The 23,149-nt window shown below is 41.3% G+C and overlaps 1 protein-coding gene across 13 annotated transcripts in view; it reads right to left on the minus strand.

The window, feature by feature from the left end:
• LOC125453124 (protein unc-13 homolog B) overlaps positions 1 to 23,149 on the minus strand; it is a 495,854-nt gene that overhangs the window by 235,941 nt on the left and 236,764 nt on the right. For all 13 annotated transcript variants that reach the window (XM_059648673.1, XM_059648694.1, XM_059648669.1 and 10 more), the window contains exons 6-7: positions 8,194 to 8,267; positions 7,382 to 7,439 (exon numbers count right to left, since the gene is read on the minus strand). In XM_059648673.1, coding sequence (XP_059504656.1) covers positions 7,382 to 7,439; positions 8,194 to 8,267 — 132 coding nt within the window. The remainder of the gene's footprint in view (positions 1 to 7,381; positions 7,440 to 8,193; positions 8,268 to 23,149) is intronic.

Below are 23,149 nucleotides of genomic sequence, written 5' to 3' on the forward strand. Positions count from 1 at the left end.
ATATTATTCAAGTTCTACTCTGATTAGTGCCTTGCATGGTTTTAGCAAGCCTTCCTTACCATGACACACTTTTGGTTATTAAATAAAGACCAATAGAATTTGTGGAATTGTTTGACTTTGCAATTGTCTGCTGAACTTGGATGTCTTTTCTTTATCATTCATGCATGAGTGCCCACGAATTCCACTGTGCTGCACCCTCCTGTGGTCTTTTTCCATTTAAATAATGTTCAGCTCTTCTATTCTTCCTGCCAAAGTGCATGATAAAATTTTCCCACAATATTTGCAGTTAACAGTCTAATGGTGATCATGAATCCATTGTTGAAAAAACCCATCTGGTTGAGCAATGCCCTTCAGGGAAGGAACCAGCCATCCTTACCTGGTTAGGCCTACATGTGGCTCCAGACCCACAGTAACATGGTTGACTCTTAAATGCCCTCTGAGCAATAAATCTGATCCAGTCAGTCATATTATCAACCCATGGATGAATTTTAACCCATCTGCTAAATTTTCTGACTCATTCAACCTATCTATATCCCTCTGTCAGCTCTTTATGCCATCCTCATTACCTCACTTGGCACATATTTTTGTGCCCTTCACAAATATGGCAATAGTATTTTTTTTGAGGTCCAATTTATTCATACATATTGTAAATTATTTAAGCGCAAGGATTTCTGCTGCATGACACTACTTATACTCTCCAGTGTGTGCACACGCACTCTCCCACGTACACCCATACACTACCACACACACACACTCAAATCCATGGCGTGAATTTGTACTTGCAAATATTTTGTTCAAAAATGACAGTTTATAGACAGTCAATGTGGTGTTTTATAAATTTCTACTGCGTAAATTAAACCAGTCTGACTCCAAACAAAACACAAACAGATTCTTAATAAAGCTTCACACCTAACATGCATTGTCTAACCTAAAATGTCATCTCTTCTTTACACTGATAAAATATTTAGTTCTCTCAGGGCAGTCACTTGAAAGAAATTTGGGGATTTATATATCCATATTAATCAATTAAAACCTTCCAAATGATTAAAGCTTTAACAGCATCTTACGTTTGTTTAATACATCCTCGTCAGTGATGTGACCCTTTGATTTTTTAGGTATAAGTTCTGTGTCTGAAGCCACCTGTCTCTCTAAGACCAGAAGGAGGAACGAGGCTCCGAAAGCTTGTGTTTTCAAATAAACCTGTTGGACTAAAACCTATTGTTGTGTGATTTCTGATCTTAACAAGCTTTGCATGTGAAGTATTCAATTGGAAATACAGGCGATTTACTGGTACTGGTTTGATAGAAAAAGAAATGCCACAATTGATTTGATGAAGGAGGGAGAAAAAAAAAATTCAGTTGTGTGTGATAACACTTTTGGGTTTGGAAAACAAAGAAAAACACAATAAAGCAGACTCAGGGATTGGTCTGTCCCAGGTTGGGACTAGCGTATGTACACCACAAGTGGGACTATTTTGGTGTTGAACCTTTTCAGTCAGTCTTGCTGAGCTATTACATTTGTGACAAGAGTAAAAGTTTCAGATAGACCAGGCTTCAAATTAAACCTGTAAGATCATGACAGGGAAATATGAAAAATGTCAAATTTCCTCAAAATGTTTAGGAAATTAGAACCTTGTGATGGATTGGGAGGATTGGCCTCATGTCTGTCGCAAGAATAAGATACATTTTTTGGGCAAACTGGAAAGAAGGCGATCGCTAACTAAAAGCAGTTTTTCTGATTGCTTGTGCAGTCCTGATTTTCAGCATCCTAAAGGAGTTTAACCTAGCTAACAACGCACAAGTCATAATGCCCTGACAAACTGATAAATATGGTAGCAGACCATTATGACCACAAACCACACTGCAGTATTTCCAATTTCACATGGCAAATAAACTTCCTGGAGAGCCTGTTCATTAATTCTTGATGAGGCTGTAGAAATTGGCAGAAAATTGAGTATGGGTCAGCAATTCAGGAATTGCTAGTTTGTAAGTATTGCGACACAAAGAAAGTTTCTGACCAAACCACATCTGGGCCGCAAGAAAGCCATAGAACTGGTTCTTTCCTGCCAAGAAAGTTGAGACAGAGGCTCAGAAGCTACAGAGATAGATGGTGACATCCTCAGCCTTGGGCTACCCCCTGCTATTGAGCAAGTCACCATGTCCCAAGCAGACAATACCTGTGGCTCCCACTGGTTGTTAAGGAAAGCAATTGGAGTCGGAGGCGACAAGGTTTCAGAACTGGGTGGGAAGCTTTTCATTAATGTAGTGAGAAACAAGAATGTCTATGCCACACTTGTAGCAAGAAGGTCCATCTGTAACAAGGCTACTGAAGCGGCAAAAAGCGTACTGTCCAGGTCAAAGGGTGATGCCACCCCGAGTTAGGGCTTTGCAAATAAATCAGTCCAAGGATAAGGAATTAAAACTGCTAAATAAGATTACTGCTTACAAAGTGGTCACAAATGAGATAAAACTCCAGGTAAATGAGCACCCCCTTGATATGGAGGTTGACTCAGGTACTGCTGTATCTGTTACTCGGGAGCAAACCTTTGGGAAACTCCAATGGAACTTCCTGCCTGTAAGCCTGCAAGACAACAAAGCTAGATTAGCCACTGCACTAGTTAGGCCTTATGTATTATTAGGATCACTATAAACCCAGTTACACATGGGCAACAGACAATGTGACTACGCTTACTTGGGTGTAAAGACCAGCTCCTAACCTTTCGAGAAGGGACTGGAAAATCTCCCTGTGTTGCTAACAGATCTTTAAAATGGGTACTGGCAATCTATATTAAATCATTGGGAAGTATACCAATGTGTTCCAAAAGAGCACTAGGAAAATAAAAGGTGCCAGGCCCAAGATCAATATAGACCCAGAGTCCTACCCTAAATACTTCAAGGCATGACCGGTCCCCCATGCCCAATATGTCAAATCAGAGGCGAAACTGGAATGTAGAGCGGAACTGGGCTGATAGTTCTGTACAATGTACTGACTGGTCCACACTAGTAATCCAAGTTGTAAAACCTGACAACTTGAAATGTCCCTGCAGGGATTAAGAGTTGACAGATACAATTCTTCTATGGGTGGCATAGGGTATGAAAATCTGGCTGAGGGTACACAGAACATAAAACATTACAGCACAGTACAGGCCCTTCGGCCCTTGATGTTGTGCCGACCTGTCATACCGATCTCAAGCCCATCTAACCTACACTATTCCATCTACGTCCATATGCTTATCCAATGACGACTTAAATGTACCTAAAGTTGGCGAATCGACTACTGTTGCAGGCAAAGCGTTCCATTCCCTTACTACTCTCTGAGTAAAGAAACTACCTCTGGCATCTGTCCTATATCTTTCACCCCTCAATTTAAAGCTATGCCCCCTTGTGCTCGCCGTCATCATCCTAGGAAAAAGGCTCTCCCTGTCCACCCTATCTAACCGTCTGATTACTTTATATGTTTCAATTAAGTCACCTCTCAACGTTCTTCTCTCTAATGAAAACAGCCTCAAGTCCCTCAGCCTTTCCTCGTAAGACCTTCCCTCCATACCAGGCAACATCCTAGTAAATCTCCTGTGCACCCTTTCCAAAGCTTCCACATCCTTCTTACAATGCGGTGACCAGAACTGCATGCAATACTGCAAGTGCAGCCGCGCCAGAGTTTTGTACAGCTTCACCATAACCTCTTGGTTCCGGAACTCGATCCCTCTATTAATAAAAGCTAAAACACTGTATGACTTCTTAACAGCCCTGTCAACCTGGGTGGCAACTTTCAAGGATCTGTGTACATGGACACCGAGATCTCTCTGCTCATCTACACTACTAAGAATCTTACCATTAGCCCAGTACTTTGCCTTCCGGTTACTCCTACCAAAGTGCATCACCTCACACTTGTCTGCATTAAACTCCATTTGCCACCTCTCAGCTCAGCTCTGCAGCTTATCTATGTGGTGTCACATATTTTCTAAATTGAATATGAGCTGCACCTACCTCCAACTGGACGCGAAGATAATAAAATGTGAGGCTGGATGAACACAGCAGGCCAAGCAGCATCTCAGGTGCACAAAAGCTGACGTTTCGGGCCTAGACCCTGATGAAGGGTCTAGGCCCGAAACGTCAGCTTTTGTGCTCCTGAGATGCTGCTTGGCCTGCTGTGTTCATCCAGCCTCACATTTTATTATCTTGGAATTCTCCAGCACCTGCAGTTCCCATTATCTCCAACTGGATGTGACTATGTTACTATAAATACTCACGAAGGATTGTGTGAGTACACTTGCTTGCCATTTTGGAGGTGCCATTTTTGCGGGATCTTCAGTTTGAGCAATTGTTTTAAGAGGAATGGAGAACATCATCTGAGGGGTGATCAGAGCAGTAGTCTAATTGGATGATATTTTAGACTTAGGTGTCACAACAAAGGAACATGTGGAGAGTTTGGAGGAGATATTAGCATTTTGCTGAGGTTGGCATTCAACTATAAAGGGAAAACGCATGTCCCCGATCACTGAGGTAACACACCTCAGGTACAGAATTGACAAAGATAGATTACACCCCCGTCAAAGAGAAGGTGAAAGCCACAACAAGGGGCTGCAACTCCAAGGAACACAATGTTCTGAGGAAGGGTCATCTGACCATAAGACCATAAGACATACGAGTGGAAGTAAGGCCATTCGGCCCATCAAGTCCACTCCGCCATTTACAGCATGGCTGATGGGCATTTCAACTCCACTTCTCTGCACTCTCCCCATACCCCTGATTCCTTCTGAGATCAAGAATATAAGACCATAAGACGTTAACTTTGATTTTTTCTTCACAGATGCTACCAGAACTGCTGAGCTTTTCCAGCTGCAGGGTTCCCACGTGGAATATGAGTTGCTGTTCCAGTAACCTTCGGGTGGCATCATTATGGCACTGCAGGAGGCCCATGATGGACATGTTGTCGAAAGAATGGGAGGGGGAGTTAAAATGGTTCGCGTGGGAACCCTGCAGCCCAATGGTATCAATGTGGACTTCACAAGCTTCAAAATTCTCCCTTCCCCAACAGCATCCCAAAACCAGCCCAGCTTGTCCCCTCCCCCCACTGCATCCAAAAACCAGCCCAGCCTGTCTCCGCCTCCCTAAGCTGTTCTTCCTCTCACCCTTCCCTTCCTCCCAGCTCAAGCTGCACCTCCATTTCCTACCTACTAACCTCATCCCACCTCCTTGACCTGTCCGTCTTCCCTGGACTGACCTATCCCCTCCCTACCTCCCCACCTATCTTCTTTTCTCTCCATCTTCGGTCCACCTCCCCCTCTCTCCCTATTTATTCCAGAACCCTCTCCCCATCCTCCTCTCTGATAAAGGGTCTAGGCCTGAAACGTCAGCTTTTGTGCTCCTGACAAGCTGCTTGGCCTGCTGTGTTCATCCAGCTTCACACTTTGTTAATTCAGTAGTCAGTTTTGTTAGCACAAGAAAGCTAAGGGCAGAGAGCTACAACAGTTTTATGTTTGGTCCAGCATATATTTCACTCAGTGCAAAGCCATATTTTACAACTGTCTCGTCAGTCCAACACATTTTTGAAATCCTTCATAACATATTTTTCAAAGAGCATGACACATTTCATAATTCCAGTTAGATATTTGTGGTTCCCATGAAGTAGTTACAGAAATAATATGCAATTATTAACGCTTAAATTAAGGCAAACATAATTCAAAGTTTCACATTCTTACAGACAATAAATCAAAATACAAGAAAAACAATCATTAATGTACTTTTATATTAGACTCAGCATGTAACTTCGAGTCATAGAGATATGCAGCATAGAAACAGACCCTTTGGTCCAACTCATCCTAGCCGATCAGTTGTCCTCATATATATCTAGTCTCATTTGCCAACATTGGGCCCACATCCTCTAAACCGTTCCATTCATATACCCATCCAAATGCCTTTTCAATGTTCTAACTGTATCAGCCTCCACAACTTCTTCTGGCAGCTCATTCCATACACACAGTGTTAAAAAGCTGCTCCTTAGGTCCCTTTCATTTCTTTCCCCTCTCACCTAAAACCTATGCCCTCTAGTTTTGGACTCCGCTACCCCAGGAAAAAGACTTTGGCCATTTATCCTAACCATTCCCTTCATGCTTTTATAGATGTCTATAAGGTCACCCTCAGTCTCCGACGGTCCAGGGAAAATAGCCTCAGCCTACTGAGCCTTTCCCTAATACCTCAAACCCTTTAACCCTGGCAACATCCGTCTAAATCTTTTCTGAACTACTTCTAGTTTCACAACATCCCTCCTTTAGGAAAGGAGACTAGAATTGCACGCAATACTCCAGAAGTAGCAAAACCAATGCCCTGTACAGTTGCAATATCCCCTCCTAACTCCGATTATACCGCCTTCAACACAATAAACTGTTCAAAAGTGTTTGAAATATGCCATAAGTGAACATAAAAATAACCTAAGAAATCAGATTACGTGTAGGGCATTCTGCCTTTCAAGCCTACTCCCCATTCCATATGTTCAGCAAACAATTCCACTTTCTTGCACTATTCCCAAATATTCAAATATCTATCAAACTTTGCCTTGGATACACTCAACAATTTATCTTCCAGAGTTCTTTGGTATAGAATATTCTGAAGATTCCAAACCCTCGGGGAGATCAACTCTCCTCGCCCTCATTCTTAGTCTTAGACTGCAGCTTCTTGTTTTAGTCTCCTTAGCCAAACCAAACATCCATCCAGCATCCTTGTCAACCCCGTAAGAATTTTAAGTTTCAACTGGATCAGTCCTCATATATCCATGACTAAGATTCTACTTCTCAAAGTTAAAGAAATAAGATCAATGCTAATCATTATTTCTACGTATCTTTGCTTGTGGTATTTGACAGGAATGAAATGGTTGCAATAAATTCCTACATTTATTTTGAACAAATTTGAAACCCTTTAAAAACACATGATCCAAATCAATAATTCCAATATATGGTTTACTTGTATGGTATTAATTTTCTCAAAAACTAATGCAGGTTTGTTAGCACTGAAAACTGTCCACATTTCTAAGTGTGCATGCCTGAGGACATTAGAAGTGACATGCATCATTATTCATCAATAATGTTCCCCTCTTTCAACACACAAGGGAAACATTTTTCTGAAAAAGCAAAGCAACAGATGTACGTCCAGTGGAACTTTAGTATTTGTTTTAAAACAAACAGTAGATGTCTCAAAGGTACATTCTTAATACAACATAAGTGGATTATCCAACAATGATTTTCAAATAAAAGGCTGTGAGTGAATACAAGAAAAAAATGCTTTTCATGATATGAGAAAGAAAAAATCTTCCTAAGCAAGCACTGAACAGTGATTCAAGCTGCAAGAAACTTGATGGTAATCATTTTTTGTAAAAGAAAACTTACAACACTGTGAGGGAGCAACCGGCAAAGATTTCTTCTGGATTTCTTCACTGATTGAATACTGGATATGACACAAGAAAGTGAAGAGTTAATCAAAATACAATAAAATATTATTTTTCATTAAAAATACCACTACGGGAGCAGCAAAAATACTGGTGTATTCGTCGTACCAGCATCATTAAAACCTTCAGATATAATTAATAAGAATGTGGTTTGAATTGATCAATTTATAAACAACCAAAAGATTCATATGGATCAACACAATCTGAAGAAACCATGCTACTAGCAAAATACACAGAACTCTCAACTGGTCATTTTGTGGATTTTGTTCTGAATTGCTGGTGTCAAGTTTAGGGGGTTAAATTTGGCTTTATGCCTAGTGCAACATAAGCACTGGTGGGGGAAAATGGACATCTCGTCTGAGAATTGCAGAAGTTGAATCTTTCCATTTTCAGGCATGGTATCCAGTCTGTTGTTGGTGTCTGCAACTTTCCTCACATAATTAACTACTCTTCACCTCATTAATTAGGCATTCTGCTTGACAAAGCCCTACTCATGAATAACGCAGCAAGAGAGGCAGAAAGTGTTCACTGTTGTCAGGACCTTCTGCTGTTCACACCACTGGCACCATATTTGAAGCCCAACTATACAGCACTTCACATGGTACAAGCCAGGAACTGCCTCTGACACTGTCACTGAGAAGAATATGATTGTTGAAACAATTTATTAATGTTGCATTCATGTTACAAACATCAGTTTGGTATTGTATTATACACTGGATTAGCACAGATGATTGCTCTATTTCCTTTACCCACCTCATCATGGTCTCTTAGTGCATTTAACTGCTCTAGTTTCTGAGTCCAATATTTTGCTTCTTCTTCTGGGATATCTGTAAATAAGACATTACTGCAGATATTAAGTGTTTAGACAAGTAATTTTTCTCTAATTGTAAATCGAATCTTCTTGACCTAAAGAAAACACAACAAACAAAAAAACCTTCAAAATTTGGCACTGAGAAATATTTAGGTCTTGTATTTTATAGTCTCTTCCTCTCCTCTCAAGTGTCAACTTCGCTTTTCCAGGTGATGTTTTGAAGCCAGTCCTATGAAGCAAAAACAGCCACTGTCACCAGTCTAATAAAGTGTGAAGCTGGATGAACACAGCAGGCCAAGCAGCACCTCAGGAGCACAAAAGCTGACGTTTCGGGCCTAGACCCTTCATCAGAGAGTCTAGGCCCGAAACGTCAGCTTTTGTGCTCCTGAGATGCTGCTTGGCCTGCTGTGTTCATCCAGCTCCACACTTTGTTATCTTGGATTCTCCAGCATCTGCAGTTCCCATTATCACTGTGACCAGTCTTCTGATTTTACCAAATATTAAGCCTCTGATGATTTCTGTTCACATAAACACTTGGAGAGGAAATTGTCGCCATGATCTTGGGGTGCATCTTAACAGAATCTCAATATGATTTTAATTCTTCCATATATTTTAAATGAATATTACTTCCTATCCTCCTGACTAGATCACTACTTCTGCATTCAGTGAGCAGTCTTTTAAAAAAAAATTATTTCACGGGGTGTGGATGCCATTGAAATGACTAATGGCCCTTGATCTGAGTGTCTTGTTGAGCCATTTCAGAGTGCAGTTAAGAATCAACCACATATATGTGGCTCAGATACATAGCTAAGTCGGACAAGATAGAATTGTAGATTTCATTCCCAAAAGAAAGGACATTGGTAAACCACCTGGGTTTTTGCAACTGTTGATGGTAGTTTCATAATCATTATTGAAATAAGTTTTCAATTCTAGATTTGTTTAATTAAATTTCACCAACCACTGTTGTGGGATTTAAACCCACATTCTCAGAGAGTTAAGCTGGGCCTCTAGGTTACTAGTCCGGCAATATTACCATTGCAGCACCAGCGACTCATTGTGTGCTTGCTTTTCCCAATTATCTTGTCTAACCAATGGATAATCAAGATTCCTTTCAACCTCTTTGTCAAACTGCAAGATGGTGCTCATGGAGCAGGTTTCACAATACAAGGTGGGAGAGGGACTGTAAAGTTGGCAGAATGACTTCTATCCAAGGAAGGCATTTGCCAGTGTTTTCACAACAGCAAGTCACAGTGATCTCTACAGATAAGATAGAAAAATTTATAAAGACTATCCTGTCTAATCATCTCAAAGGTATGATACTAATAAAGGAAGAGAAATTCTGATGTGAATGCAGAATTTAAAACAAACCTGGTGGGGGAAGAAATGTAAACTGCATGCTCAATATTAGAAAATACTGAGAGCCGAAAGAAACCTTTCAAAGTGTCTGTTCACAGAATGCGGTTTCTCATTTTAAAATTGCAGATTATTTTTGATCAGAGATATTTTGAGTAGAAAATTCAATGCAGACAAAGTGTCAAAGAAAATGTTAACTACAATGGCAAGCCAGTACTTGGAAGTACTACATTCCAGAGGATAACATGCTTACCTACACCAGAACAAATACATTTGGTCATTAAAATATTCACAAAATGACATTACCCAATGTTGTTACTTCAAACTTGATTTTAGAATAGGCCGTTGAGAGTTTCACTTTAGTATGAACATACCAAGGAACAAATTTGAAATTCTGCAGAACACCACGTGACATTTATAGTGAAATTTTTTTCTACAAAGGAAACAACTTGTGTTAATTTAGCATCTTCAAACTCACTCAAAACTCATTCTATCTCAGAACAAAACACACTGCAAAAGGAAAATCACACTAATTTAAATCACACAATGTAGTGTTTTATCTTACAGCGCATGTCCAGCATCTTTGCTGCTTTCTGTAGGCGAAAAGGATTTCTGATTAAATTGCTTTATCAAGTACAAAGCAAGGCATGTTTTAACAGCTTTCATACCATTAGAGTAAACTACTGACGTACTAACAAAAATAAAAAAAAACATATTCCTGGAAAAGAGACTGAATAAAGTTTTAAAAAGCAAGTATTTGCAGAATTGCTTATTACAAAGTTACACTTTTACCATTAACAGTCAACTTTATTACATGCATTTCACTGAAGGCATTAAGCTAGATGGGTTTGAAGGTAGAAAGCTTGTAAAGTACAACATGTCACCGTCCCACTCGCTCTAGTTTCTGGCAGCTCACCCTTGGTCAAATACAAGTTATTTGGTGGTCAATTAAGGGCCAGCTAAGTGCCTCATCACACCCGTGACACTGTTTTACATGGTAAAATGAGGTCCATTCCAAATGGATAGCTCAAGCAGCATGAGCTGGTTTAAAATGGTTTAATCTTTAATTGTGCTCTGAACTAGCCGAGCAAACTACTTGAAAAAGACACTTCACATTCTTAAGAGTAACGAAGGATGGGCAATAAGTGCTTAGTTCACTCCCCTCATTAGAGAAACAGGACTTGTGTCTTATTTTTAGTCATTATTTGTGTAAGCTCATAGTAGAAAGGTAGCCTCTTATTCACTATGTATTATCACTGAATTAAAGTAACTGATATTAAGCCGAAGCTTAATAAGTAAGCTTCACTTTGTGCCCATAGAACATTTGTCACCTATTTCCACTGTTGCTAATGAAATTGAATGTGTAACTATTCAGTGGACAGAAATGCATAAGATTTGACAGCAACGATCGCCACTCACATTAAACCTTTTCACTGACTTAATAAGGTTTATGGTATGTGTGCTCTACTTGAAGGCAGATTCTTGAGTCATTGTCTGCTGATGCTTCATCCTGAACCATTTATTTTGCACGTATTCTTTTGTCAGTGCAGGTTGTCACATTCTTCTCGCTAGAGTGGGTGAAGCGGCAGATTCCAAGGTTGCCTCAGCTGAAATGGGAAGTAAATGTGCGCAGGTGGCATTATTCATTAGCCATCATGGCAAACTTCAATAAACAAAAACAAAGTCTCTACACTCAGCTGCGCAGTGCCTCACTTTGATCGATGCTGTTACTGAGCACTCAAAACAGCTATAATATGCCATAGACAATTATTTAGAAACGGGCAGAATTTTAGCTCCAATCTCCCACAGCAACAGTGCAGGGGTTAAGGGAGGAACATCAGGTTATAAAATCAATAGTTGCTGAAGTGAACTTTGCCATGGCCGTAACTCTGTCACACCAAAAGTATCCCACTTTCAGGTTTCCTGATCAATCACAGAGGTAAAGTATAATAAACAACTTGTACCTGTCAATGGAAGGATTTCAATTATTGAGATGTGGTAGAGGTCAAATAGGTGCTTTCCAGACTCATGAGACTTCAGCAATGGCAAATCAAAGGCAATGTAATACACATCACTCTGGTTGGATGGCGTTTCCCAGTTGTAGGCTATGGGGCCTGATAGTTATGTTATTTACTATAGGTGGGAGGTAGATACCAGGCTTTCAGATCAACACATGCAGCTTAAGTGGCAGATGCCATGAGCAACAGGAGCTTCATTTTTTGCACATGGATTTAGTGACAAAGATCTCAGGGGGGAAGGAGCATTGACTGGCACATTACTTTCAGGATCGAACTTCATAGACTGACATCCCCAGCATTTTTCCTGCACAACACTCATTAGAACAGCACAGTTTTCACTCCACTCATTTCTTTCCTTCTAGCCACATCTACAGGTTGGGGCTTTCCTGCATTTCTGAATGCGCGCCAGTAGAAGTAGAAGCTATGTGAAATCACACCATGTTTCCAAAACAACTGGATTTTCTGGGGATATAACCCTGATCTGCATCTAAACACATTCCTTTGCCGGTTAAAATTCAGCCCAACATCTTTTCCATCTGAATTGCCAAAGATATTTTATGCAATCAGGTCAACACCAGGAATTCTAAGCATATGGAACCCGATCAATGTAATTAAAGACCATACCAGCAAAGAGAAAGAGCAATTAATTTTTCATCAGTAACAGACAAGCGGGATCTTGTCCAGATGGAATGCTTACAGTACTCAATCAACCTAAAACTAATTATGTTAACAGCATTCTAATAGCAAGCATCAAAAATTCAACATCACAAACTGAAAATACACCAAATACACGTGTTCCAAAACTTGTTGCTCATAATCTTAAAGCGAACTGCACTGCTCAATAAACCCTCTCACTAGTGCCATTTGTTGCTATTGAAACAAACTCAACTCAAGGAAAAGTTACTTTGTTTTTTTATCAACATATACCATTTATCAGGAAGAATGTCTATTCAAAATTAATTTTACTACAACGGTTACAATAAGTGGTCCACACCATTGCTGGTGGGAGAAGACTGCTGATCCTACAGACACGATCGGACAGGCACTCACACCTTCGTAGCTTTTCCTTTACTGTTCATAATCAGTTTTTCTTTTCTGCAAATAACAGCAGCAACTTTCATGGTTTTTAAAAAGAGGATTATTTACGCTCACACACATCCCAAAAATCTAAATGCTCAGAGAAGTATAATTCAAGAGAATAGCACAATTTGACAAGTTGTGAACAGAAGAATAGTTCACAGTTTATATTGAAAGAAGTTCTTATTTACAGTGCTTATATTCCTCACTAGTTTGCCCTATTACCTCTTGATTATCTTTTCAGTACTCCTTTGCCAGGCTGTGAATCTATCCCAGCCTCAAGGGCAATCACATTCTGATGTGTTAAGAGTGTCACGTTTGTTCTTTCTGGTCAGTATCAGGACCAATGTCTGTCTATTGGCTTGTTGTGTTTCCTCATTGATGCCATTGGTCTTCAGTGTGGCTTCTGGTGTGGCTACAAATTCTGTCTTGATGGCTTCTCTGTGGTTGCAGTTCAGTCCATGTATTAGAGTAGCTTTCTCTGGGTTTGTTAGTTTCCTGTCTGAAAGGTTTCTTATCCTAGTGTATAACCTATGATTGTCCTTTTGCTGGGTTAGTTTGGTTAGTTTTTCTTGTAGAATCTGTCTTTTCTTGGTTCTTGTTGTTTGTTGACTGACGTCAATGGCTCGTTCTAAGTCTGTTGTCCAGTCTAGGTTGATAGCGTCCGGGAATAAGGTTTTTTTAGTGTGTAATTTCTCTGTCATATCTATGGAGCTGGTTGTGCGCATCATTGATCATTACCTTCACCATCCGGCAGCCAGTGTGTTCTGCTGTCCTATGTGCACGTGGGTTAATGATGGCAGGTTGGGGTGGGTGGGAGGGTACGGGGCGAAGGTTGTATCTCACACTGTGCGATAATACCTGGTTCCTGAGGCATCCATGGAGGAAATAGAGTTGCTCGTGGGTAGCACTGTCGTTTTGGCATAGTTTTCCCATTTCCAGGCCAATTTCAGCATACTTTGCCGGTAGGTCTCTAAAGTACTTGGGTAGATTTGTAGCTCAGGTTGTGGATGCTGCGGTTGGTTCACTCACTGAGCTGTTAGTTTACAGACATTTCATTACCCTGTTGGGTAACATCATCAATGCAGCCTCCAATGAAGCACTGTTGTGTTTCTCAATTGGCATTTAAACTCTGGGGTCCATTGGATTTGATTACCTCATTTCCGATTTTCCTTTGTACTGTATATAAAGGGTCTAGTTCTATGTGTTTGTGAATGACATTCTTGGTGCAGAACCAAGCCTCTAGAAATTCTTGTGCTTGTCTCTGTCTGGCCTGTCCTAGACTCCTGGTGTTGTCACAATCAAACTGTTGCTTAACTTTATCTGGGTGAATGGAGATGAGTGAGTATTGGTCATGTCTTTTGTTGCTTGTTGGTATTCATTATTCTTGTGGCCAATTAAGTACTTTCTCAGGGTGGTAAGGCTTCCTGTTCTCCACCTGGTACCTCAGCGTGTATATCAACTCTTTTTGTTTGACATCGTTTATCAACTTATTTCCTAATTTGTTTGCAGCCACTAAATCTTCTTGATCGTAAGTGCTTCTACTTATTATCGGTTCCCTGCTTATTTCATTGTCCTGCGCTTTTCAAGTTAGGACCTCTGCAAACCATCTCTAATTCTGGACTTCAGTTACTAGATCTCGCTCTCCGACAAACGGGATTCCTTTGCAAGGAATATTTACTTCCAAGTCTTCTTTGTGATCCCATACTTTTCTGGTCTTCCATATCTTTAATTAATTTGGTCAATTATCTCTGACTGATTGGTACTACTATTTTCAACTTCCGAGCCTGTGTAAGTGTAATATTAAAAACACTTGTAATTCTGTTTTGGACAATTTATTGCCTAATGCCAATCACAACTAAAATATCTGTTGGTAACACTCTGGGATTTCATGCGGCTCATTCTTCCAGAATAGATTCCCAGCTCCTGCCAACTGACGTAATTGCAGGTACTATTACTCCCACTTCTTTTAGTTAAGGTTCTCCTTTCATATTGACATTTGTGTCCTATATTTGCACAGTTTTGAGATGCTGCTAACATTGTGTCCTCCTTTTTTTGTGTCACTGTTGAATTTATGGCATAGAAGTTATTGAAAATGAATTTTTTTTAAAGCTTCAGCCATCTGTTACAAAAACATGGCTCTAGTTCTAGCTCCAGTTAATATGAGAAATCTGTCATCTTTGACACCTTAACACAATTCAACAATTTAAAAGCTAAAACTACGTTAGATTCTCCAAGGAGATGTTTTCAACCATGCCTGCTACATATTTATAATATCACCCTACTTATTAGTCTTGTCCATATAGTTTAACAGCTCATTCAAATTTTTCTGTGTTCAATTGCTCCAAAACAGCTGCACCTTTTCCTGCTTTTGTTAGGAAGCAATTGACCATACCTTGTTACTTCCTTGGTCAAGAGTTTATCCCTATTCATATATTCACTGAATGTCTTAACTAATCAAAGTTCCATATCAGAATATCATTGGGAAGTTATAAAAACGAAAAGAACTGTGGAGAAGAATAACTGCAACCAAGCGTGAAGTGTCAGGATATAATTTCCCACTCTCAAAAACAGAACTTATTGAAAAGCTCAGAAGGTCTGGTAGAATCTGTGAAGAAAGAATCAAGATTAACATTTATCTTCTGCATATAAACCAACATTTTCCTAGCTATCATCAGTTCGACGGGAGGGTCTGAAACATTAACTCCAATTGTTTCTTCACTGATGCTGCCAGACGTCTTCTGAGCTTTTCCAGCAACTTCTGTTTTTGTGAGTGCGAAATTATATCCTGATACTTCAGGCTTGGCTTCAGTTATTCTTCTCCAAAATAACTTCAAATCCCTGTTGAAAAAGATATCTTGGTCTTCAATTTCATCCACAGGCATCCACCTGTGCTACCATGTTAAATCAGATTCAAGCCAATCAATGAAATAGAAATCAAGATACCTTTGCAGATAGTGTTTATTTATTACTCAGTCTGGCAACAATTTTCATAAACTAGTCAATTAATTCATCAATTAACTCCAATCACTTGCTGAATGACTTGCACCCATCAGTTGCCACACACATGCATACTGCTAATAAGAGTTACCAGGACATACTTTGGTGAACTGTTCACACAAGCATACAAGGATTGCACAACGGGCTCCTGTGGTGCAGTGGTAGTGTCCATGGACCTCTAGGTCAGGCGGCCTGGGTTCAAGACCCACCTACTCCAGATGTGTGTCATGTCTGAATAGTTTGATTAAAAAATATGTACAAGGATTGCTCACAGAAGCCTGCAGATTGGCACTGTCAATGTGTAACACTGATTTGATGTCAATGCTAATAAAATGGAGATTAGCACTCAAGTTAACATCACTCCCTAATCTCAGAACTGAATGTGCATTCGATATCAAAAAGCACTCCCAATTTTATTATTTATAAGGATCATCAATTGCTTTCAGATTAGCTGTAGTTTTGTTTTAAATTATTGAGATATTGGTATGTTGTAGAAGTTTGTAAAAATGCTAAAATCTAAAAGGGAATGATGTGGCAGATATACAAGGATTTGGTTTTGGCTCCAAGGATTCTGCACAAACCAACTGCTTTCAGACATCAGTTCAGTGGAATAGTTCAAGATGCTAGAAGAAGGAGCATGAATAAGAGAGTAAAGCTCGTAACAGCAGGCCACTGGAATCCACTGTGATTAGGGAACAAATCATCTTCTTGTTATAAACGTGTGCTAAACCCAAGGTTGCTACTGGTCAGTCAGATTTGTCCTTTAACATCACAGCAAATGACTCAGGTGCACAATACACACTTGGTTAGCCATTTTAAACTGAATAAAGTAGGCCACAGGGGTGCCTGCAACCTTGGTACCACATTAGACCCTGAAGAGAAATCCAACTTCAAATCTGCATGAACACTCAGAATGGCAATGAACACATCCATAGCATCACTTGACATTACACCCAAGACAGCTACTGAAATCCTCATTCACGTCAAAAATTTGACTCATTCCACATGATACAATGAAATAAGTGAATGCAATGCACACTGAAATGGTTACGGGCTCGAACCACATTCCAGCAACTGCACTTAAGGCATGTGCACAGCTATTCCAAAAACAACAACTACTGCAGATCACAAAAGGTCAGACATGGAGAGACAGCAAGCTAATGTTTTGAGTCTAGATGACTCTTCATCACAGCTTCAACAGATTCCAACATCTGCAGTAATTTACTCTTGCGCCAACTGTTCCCTTTGACAAACTTTTGTAGGATAGCTACTACACTGGTTGACAAAGTGGAAAATTACCCCAGTATATTCAGTGCATAAAAAGCAGGACAAATCCAACACAACCAATTACTACCTTAAAACCTACGCCCAATCATCAGCAAAATGACAAGAGGTATTGTAGAAAGAAATATCAAGTGGCACTTGCAAAGCAATGATCTGCTCGCTGGTGCTGTATTGGATTCCACACTACCACTTGGCTCCTGACCTCATTAATACCTTCATTAAAACTTAGGCAGAACAGCTAAACTCCAAAGGGGATAAGAGTCTGACTGCCCTTCACATTACGCCAGCATTTAACCGAGTATACCAAAGAGTTTGCCAAAGTTGGTGTCAAGAGAAATCTGAGGGAGTGATTCCATGCTGATTGGAATTATGCCCAGTACAATGGAAAACAACTATGCTTTTTTCAAGTTGATCATTTCAGCCCAAGACATTTTTACACAAGTTCTTCAGGGTAATGTGCTAGGCTTAACTATGTTTAACTACAACATCAATGACCTTCCCTCCACCATTAACTCAAAAGTGGAGAGTAACTTATCCCTCCCAAATGAGCTGCACCTATCCAGGCATATAAATAAAGTAGGTACGTGAGCAGGTCAGAGGCTAAGAATGCTTCAGTGAACAACTCACTTCTTGAGTCTGCAAAGACTGTCCACCGTCTACAAGGCACAACTCAGGTGCATCCCCGCTAACCTGGATGGCTACAGCTCCAACATTATTCAGGATGCCTGACAACATCCAAGACAAAACAGTTTACTTGATCCTCACCATACTCATGACCAGCACTTCATCACTGACACTCAGCAGCAGCAATATGCACAATTTACAAGATGCAGTGCTGAAATTCACCAAAAATCCCTAAAAGAACTTCCAAATCCGTGACTACTTCTATCTAAAAGGACAGGGGCATCAGATAAATGGGAATACCACAACTTCTGCTCAAGCCACTCACCTGCTTGACTTGAAAAGACGTCACCATTTCTTCATTGTCACTGGACCAAAGTCCTGGAATTCCCTCCCCAACTACATTGTGTCAACCTACAGCACATGGACTACAGCACTTCAAGAGGACAGCTCACCATTGCCTTCTCAAAGTGTTGCGGTAATATCACTAGACCAGCAAACAAGAACTTCAGGCCAATGTTCAAGGATATGTGCTGAAATTCCATTATGGTACGTGATGAAATTTAAACTCAATAGAATCTGGAATAAACAGCTGACCTAATGGCGGCCATGTCACCACTACTGATTGTCATAAAAACCCATCCGGTTCACTAATGTCCCTTTCAGAAGGAAGCCTGCCATCCTTACCTGGTCTGGCCTACATGTGACCCTAGATCCACAGCCATATGGTTGATTCTAAAATCCCATCTGAGCAAGTAGGGATGGACAATAAATGCTGGCCTAGCTGGCGTGCCCATAGCTGTTGCAAGAATGAGAAAAATTGTATTCTATCTGCCAATTTTTTGTCCACTCACCTAATCTGTCTCTATCCCTCTGCAGATTCTGTGTGTCATCCTCACCACTTACTTTCCCACTATTTTTGTGTCATCCGCAAACATTTCATAAAAGCCTTTGGCATCTTATCAAATATTTCCCAAATCCAAGTATAGGCTCTCCCTGAAATACAGCATACTTTAATTCTTTGAAGAACTCCAATAAATTGGCTTTATATGATTTCCCTTTGAAAAACCTTACTGATTCTTCTTGATTACTTTGACTTTTTCTAAACGCGCAGCTCTAGTTTTTTAATGAACTTTTCTAACACATTCCCTATGACAGATGCTAATATCCACTATAAACCCACTGACTCCCACAGCTACCTGGACGATATATCCCCACACCCTCCTTCCTGTAAAGACTCCATCCCATTCTCTCAGTTCCTCTGCCTCTATCGCGCATTCAGAAAAGGCCAACTTCAACAATGGAGCCTCCAAAATGTCTACCTTCTTCCTCAACTAAAGCTTCCCCAGCAGTGTTGTCAACAGGGCTCTCAACTGGGTCTGACCCATTTCCTGCACTTCTGCTTTACCTCCTCTCTTCCCTCTCGCAACAGCAATAGGGTCCCTCTTGTCCTGATCTAACATTCCACCAGCATCCACATCCAGAAGATCATCAGACGCCATTTCCGTTACTTCCAGCAAGATGCCACCACCAGACACATATTCCCCTCCCCTCCATTGTTCAATCTCTGGAGGGATCATTCCCTCCGGGACACGCTAGTCCACTCTTCCTTGAACCCCAACACCCCCCAAAGCTCCATGTCACCTTGCCCTGCAACCGCCAACGGTGAAATACCCACCTATTTACCTTCTCCCTCCCCACTATCTAAGGGCCCAAACATACGTTCCAGGTGAAGCAACACTTCATCTGCACTCAGAGATAGTGAGAACTGCCGATACCAGTGTCAGAGAGAAATCAGCGTGTAGCCGGAGAAACACAGCATCAGAGGAGTAGGAAAGTTGATGTTTCAGGTCAAGAACCTTCTTCAGGGTCACGACACAAAATGTCAACTTTCCTACTTTGTCTGCACTTCCCATAGCATCCGCTACTCACAATGTGGTCTCTCCAACAATGGGGAAACAAAGTGTAGACTGGGTGACTGCTTTGCAGAACATCGATGTTCTGCTCACAAAAAAGACTCTGATCTACCTGTTGCCTACCACTTTAACACACCATCCTATTCCCTTGCCAACATCTGTGTCTCAGGCTTGCTGCAGTGTTCCAGCAAAGCTCAATGCAACTTCTTTGTCTATCTAACTGCTCTTCTCACTTTTTGGGCTCTATCCCATCTTTTACTCCCTTCCTCACCACCCCCCTCCCTATTTTCTGCATATAAACAGACGTTTTCCCAGCTACCATCAGCTCTGAGGAAGACTCACTGGACCGGAAACATTAACTTGTTTTCTTCTTCAGAGATGCTGCCAGACTTGCTGAGCTTTTCCAGCAACTTTTGTTTTTGTTCCTGATTTGCAACATCTGCACTTCATTTGGTTTCTACATCCCAGATTATATCGGGAAGTAACAGTGAATATTGAGGAGATAACAAAGTGTGAGGCTGGATGAACACAGCAGGCCAAGCAGCATCTCAGGAGCAGCTTGGCCTGCTGGGTTCATCCAGCCTCACACTTTGTTATCTTGGATTCTCCAGCATCTGCAGTTCCCATTATCTCGAATATTGAGGAGAGTCTGGTCTCAATGTTGCAACAATCTATTGGCATGGTACCGCACTACTAGGTGGAAACTTGAATGTTTCTCTGACTGTTGCACATGCTTACCAACTGAAATCTCAATCTATGCCTTGGTAATCTCTACATTCGACTATTTCAACACACTCCTGGTCAGTGACCTGAAGTAAAGACCATTCAAAAGTATTCACAATTGATCTCATATCAAGTCAACTTCACAAACTTCCCCAGTGCTGACCGAGTTACACTGTCTTGATTTTAGATTTCTTGTTTTGCTTTCATAGTATCACTTCGGCCTCACTTCTCCTTAACTGTCATCTCCTCCAGTCCTCATCCAATTCTCGTTTCACACATGCTTATCCCGAATTACTACTGCTGACCAGGCTTTCAGGTGCAAAGGCTCCAGTTCTATATTTCCCCTTTTTAAATCTCTTGATCTCCCTTCCTTTACAATGCTCATTTAAAATGATCTTTTTGAATAAGCATTTGGTCATTTTCTCAAATATTTCTTCATAAGGCAGTGTCGAACCTGGTTTTGTATTTCTTGCAATATGATATATGAATACTATATGAATATCAATATTATATATGAATACAAATTATGTTTCACAAACATGATTGAATTATTTCAGTTCAATACAGGGGTGGTGGGGGTCATGTGTATCAATTGTCAAAATGCTGTTAAAATACCATAGTACAGAATTGATTTAATTGATTATGATAAGAGAGACAGTGGCAGTGGAATTTAAAAAACACTGCCCCAGGAATAGAAAGCAGCGATTAACATCCCCCATAGGAGTCTTGGTGGAAATGACCTATGTTGGGAATATGAGGGACAAAAGATAGATCTCAGAAGAGTCACTGGTGACACAGCCTGCTAAATAAGCCTAAAGACACTTCTCCATACAGTTACTCATGCTGCACCCAATAATGAGAGACATGTCTCAATCACTCATTCAGCTTCAGCCTCAGCATTTAACGTGACTTGATAAATGTGCCACACAACTGAGTGACCAATCCTGTTGTGCTCCAACCTGTTTCACATCTCAGACACACATTAATCATTCTACACTTCTTGCATTCAGCACAGAATCATTGTTAAATTGCTGATGATGAAGCGATGGTCTGTGGATCCGAAAGCACCATTAAAAGTAAGACAAATAATGGCTGGTCTTTGGTCAACACTGACCTCTTTTTAAATCACTGCTGCTAAGTTTGGTATCATTGGTATACCAATGTTCAATACACATCAAACAATGGCATGGTGGAAATTGCCTTTGACAAGCATTTGAATCCTAAACAAGTTCACTCGACATGCATAAAAAGGCAGCAATGATATGATTGCAAAGTAAATGCTGCTGCAGTTAACATCATCTGCTTCAGGTATTGAACATCCTATGGTCCAGCAGACATGGATCCTGAGTTTTCACCCATCATTAACACTGACTCCACCCACCTTGAGCATTGTTCCAGCTATTTTTCAGTCCCAGACAGCATCAAGAGAACGGCAAGTGATGTCAGGGAATGCAGCCAGTGTTAATGTCATCAACACATCACCAGGTACCACCCCAGAGCCGACATCACCCCTTTTACCCCGCACTATCCAGACAGCCAATTTCCCACGATCACGAAGTGTGGAGCTGGATGAACACAGCAGGCCAAGCAGCATCTTAGGAGCACAAAAGTTGATGTTTCGGGTCTAGACCCTTGGGCCCGAAACGTCAACTTTTGTGCTCCTAAGATGCTGCTTGGCCTGCTGTGTTCATCCAGCTCCACACTTGGTTATATTGGATTCTCCAGCATCTGCAGTTCCCATTGTCTCTGATGCCAATTTCCCATCATCTCCCCAATGTGAAGAGCAACCACACTGTACTTTCTTTTAACTGTCCTCCCTGCCGCTGAACTCCAATATTACACTTTAATGATGCCTAACCTAAATGTTACCGTTATGGAGGACACAGTGCTGCTCCACATATTCACCATACACATTATCTCTCTCCCTTCTCCCATAACCATCCTAATCCTCCGGATACAACGCATCATCCTCCGACACTTCCGCCATCTACAATCCGACCCCACCACCCAAGACATTTTTCCATCCCCACACCTGTCTGCTTTCAAGAGAGACCACTCTCTCCGTGACTCCCTTGTTCGCTCCACACTGCCCTCCAACCCCACCACACCCGGCACCTTCCCCTGCAACCGCAGGAAATGCTACACTTGCCCCCACACCTCCTCCCTCACCCCCATCCCAGGCCCCAAGATGACATTCCACATTAAGCAGAGGTTCACCTGCACATCTGCCAATGTGGTATACTGCATCCACTGTACCCGGTGTGGCTTCCTTTACATTGGGGAAACCAAGCAGAGGCTTGGAGACCGCTTTGCAGAACACCTCCGCTCAGTTCGCAACAAACAACGGCACCTCCCAGTCGCAAACCATTTTCACTCCCCCTCCCATTCTTTAGATGACATGTCCATCATGGGCCTCCTGCAGTGCCACAATGATGCCACCCGAAGGGTGCAGGAACAGCAACTCATATTCCGCTTGGGAACCCTGCAGCCTAATGGTATCAATGTGGACTTCACCAGTTTCAAAATCTCCCCTTCCCCAACTGCATCCCCAAACCAGCCCAGTTTGTCCCCTCCCCCCACTGCGCCACACAACCAGCCCAGCTCTTCCCCTCCACCCACTGCATCCCAAAACCAGTCCAACCTGTCTCTGCCTCCCTAACCTGTTCTTCCTCTCACCCATCCCTTCCTCCCACCCCAAGCCGCACCTCCATCTCCTACCTACTAACCTCATCCCACCTCCTTGACCTGTCAGTCTTCCCCGGACTGACCTATCCCCTCCCTACCTCCCCACCTATACTCTCTCCACCTATCTTCTTTTCTCTCCATCTTCAGTCCGCCTCCCCCTCTCTCCCTATTTATTCCAGAACCCTCACCTCATCCCCCTCTCTGATGAGGGGTCTAGGCCC

Source organism: Stegostoma tigrinum, chromosome 1, assembly GCF_030684315.1.
Source record: "Stegostoma tigrinum isolate sSteTig4 chromosome 1, sSteTig4.hap1, whole genome shotgun sequence".
NCBI lineage: Eukaryota > Metazoa > Chordata > Chondrichthyes > Orectolobiformes > Stegostomatidae > Stegostoma > Stegostoma tigrinum.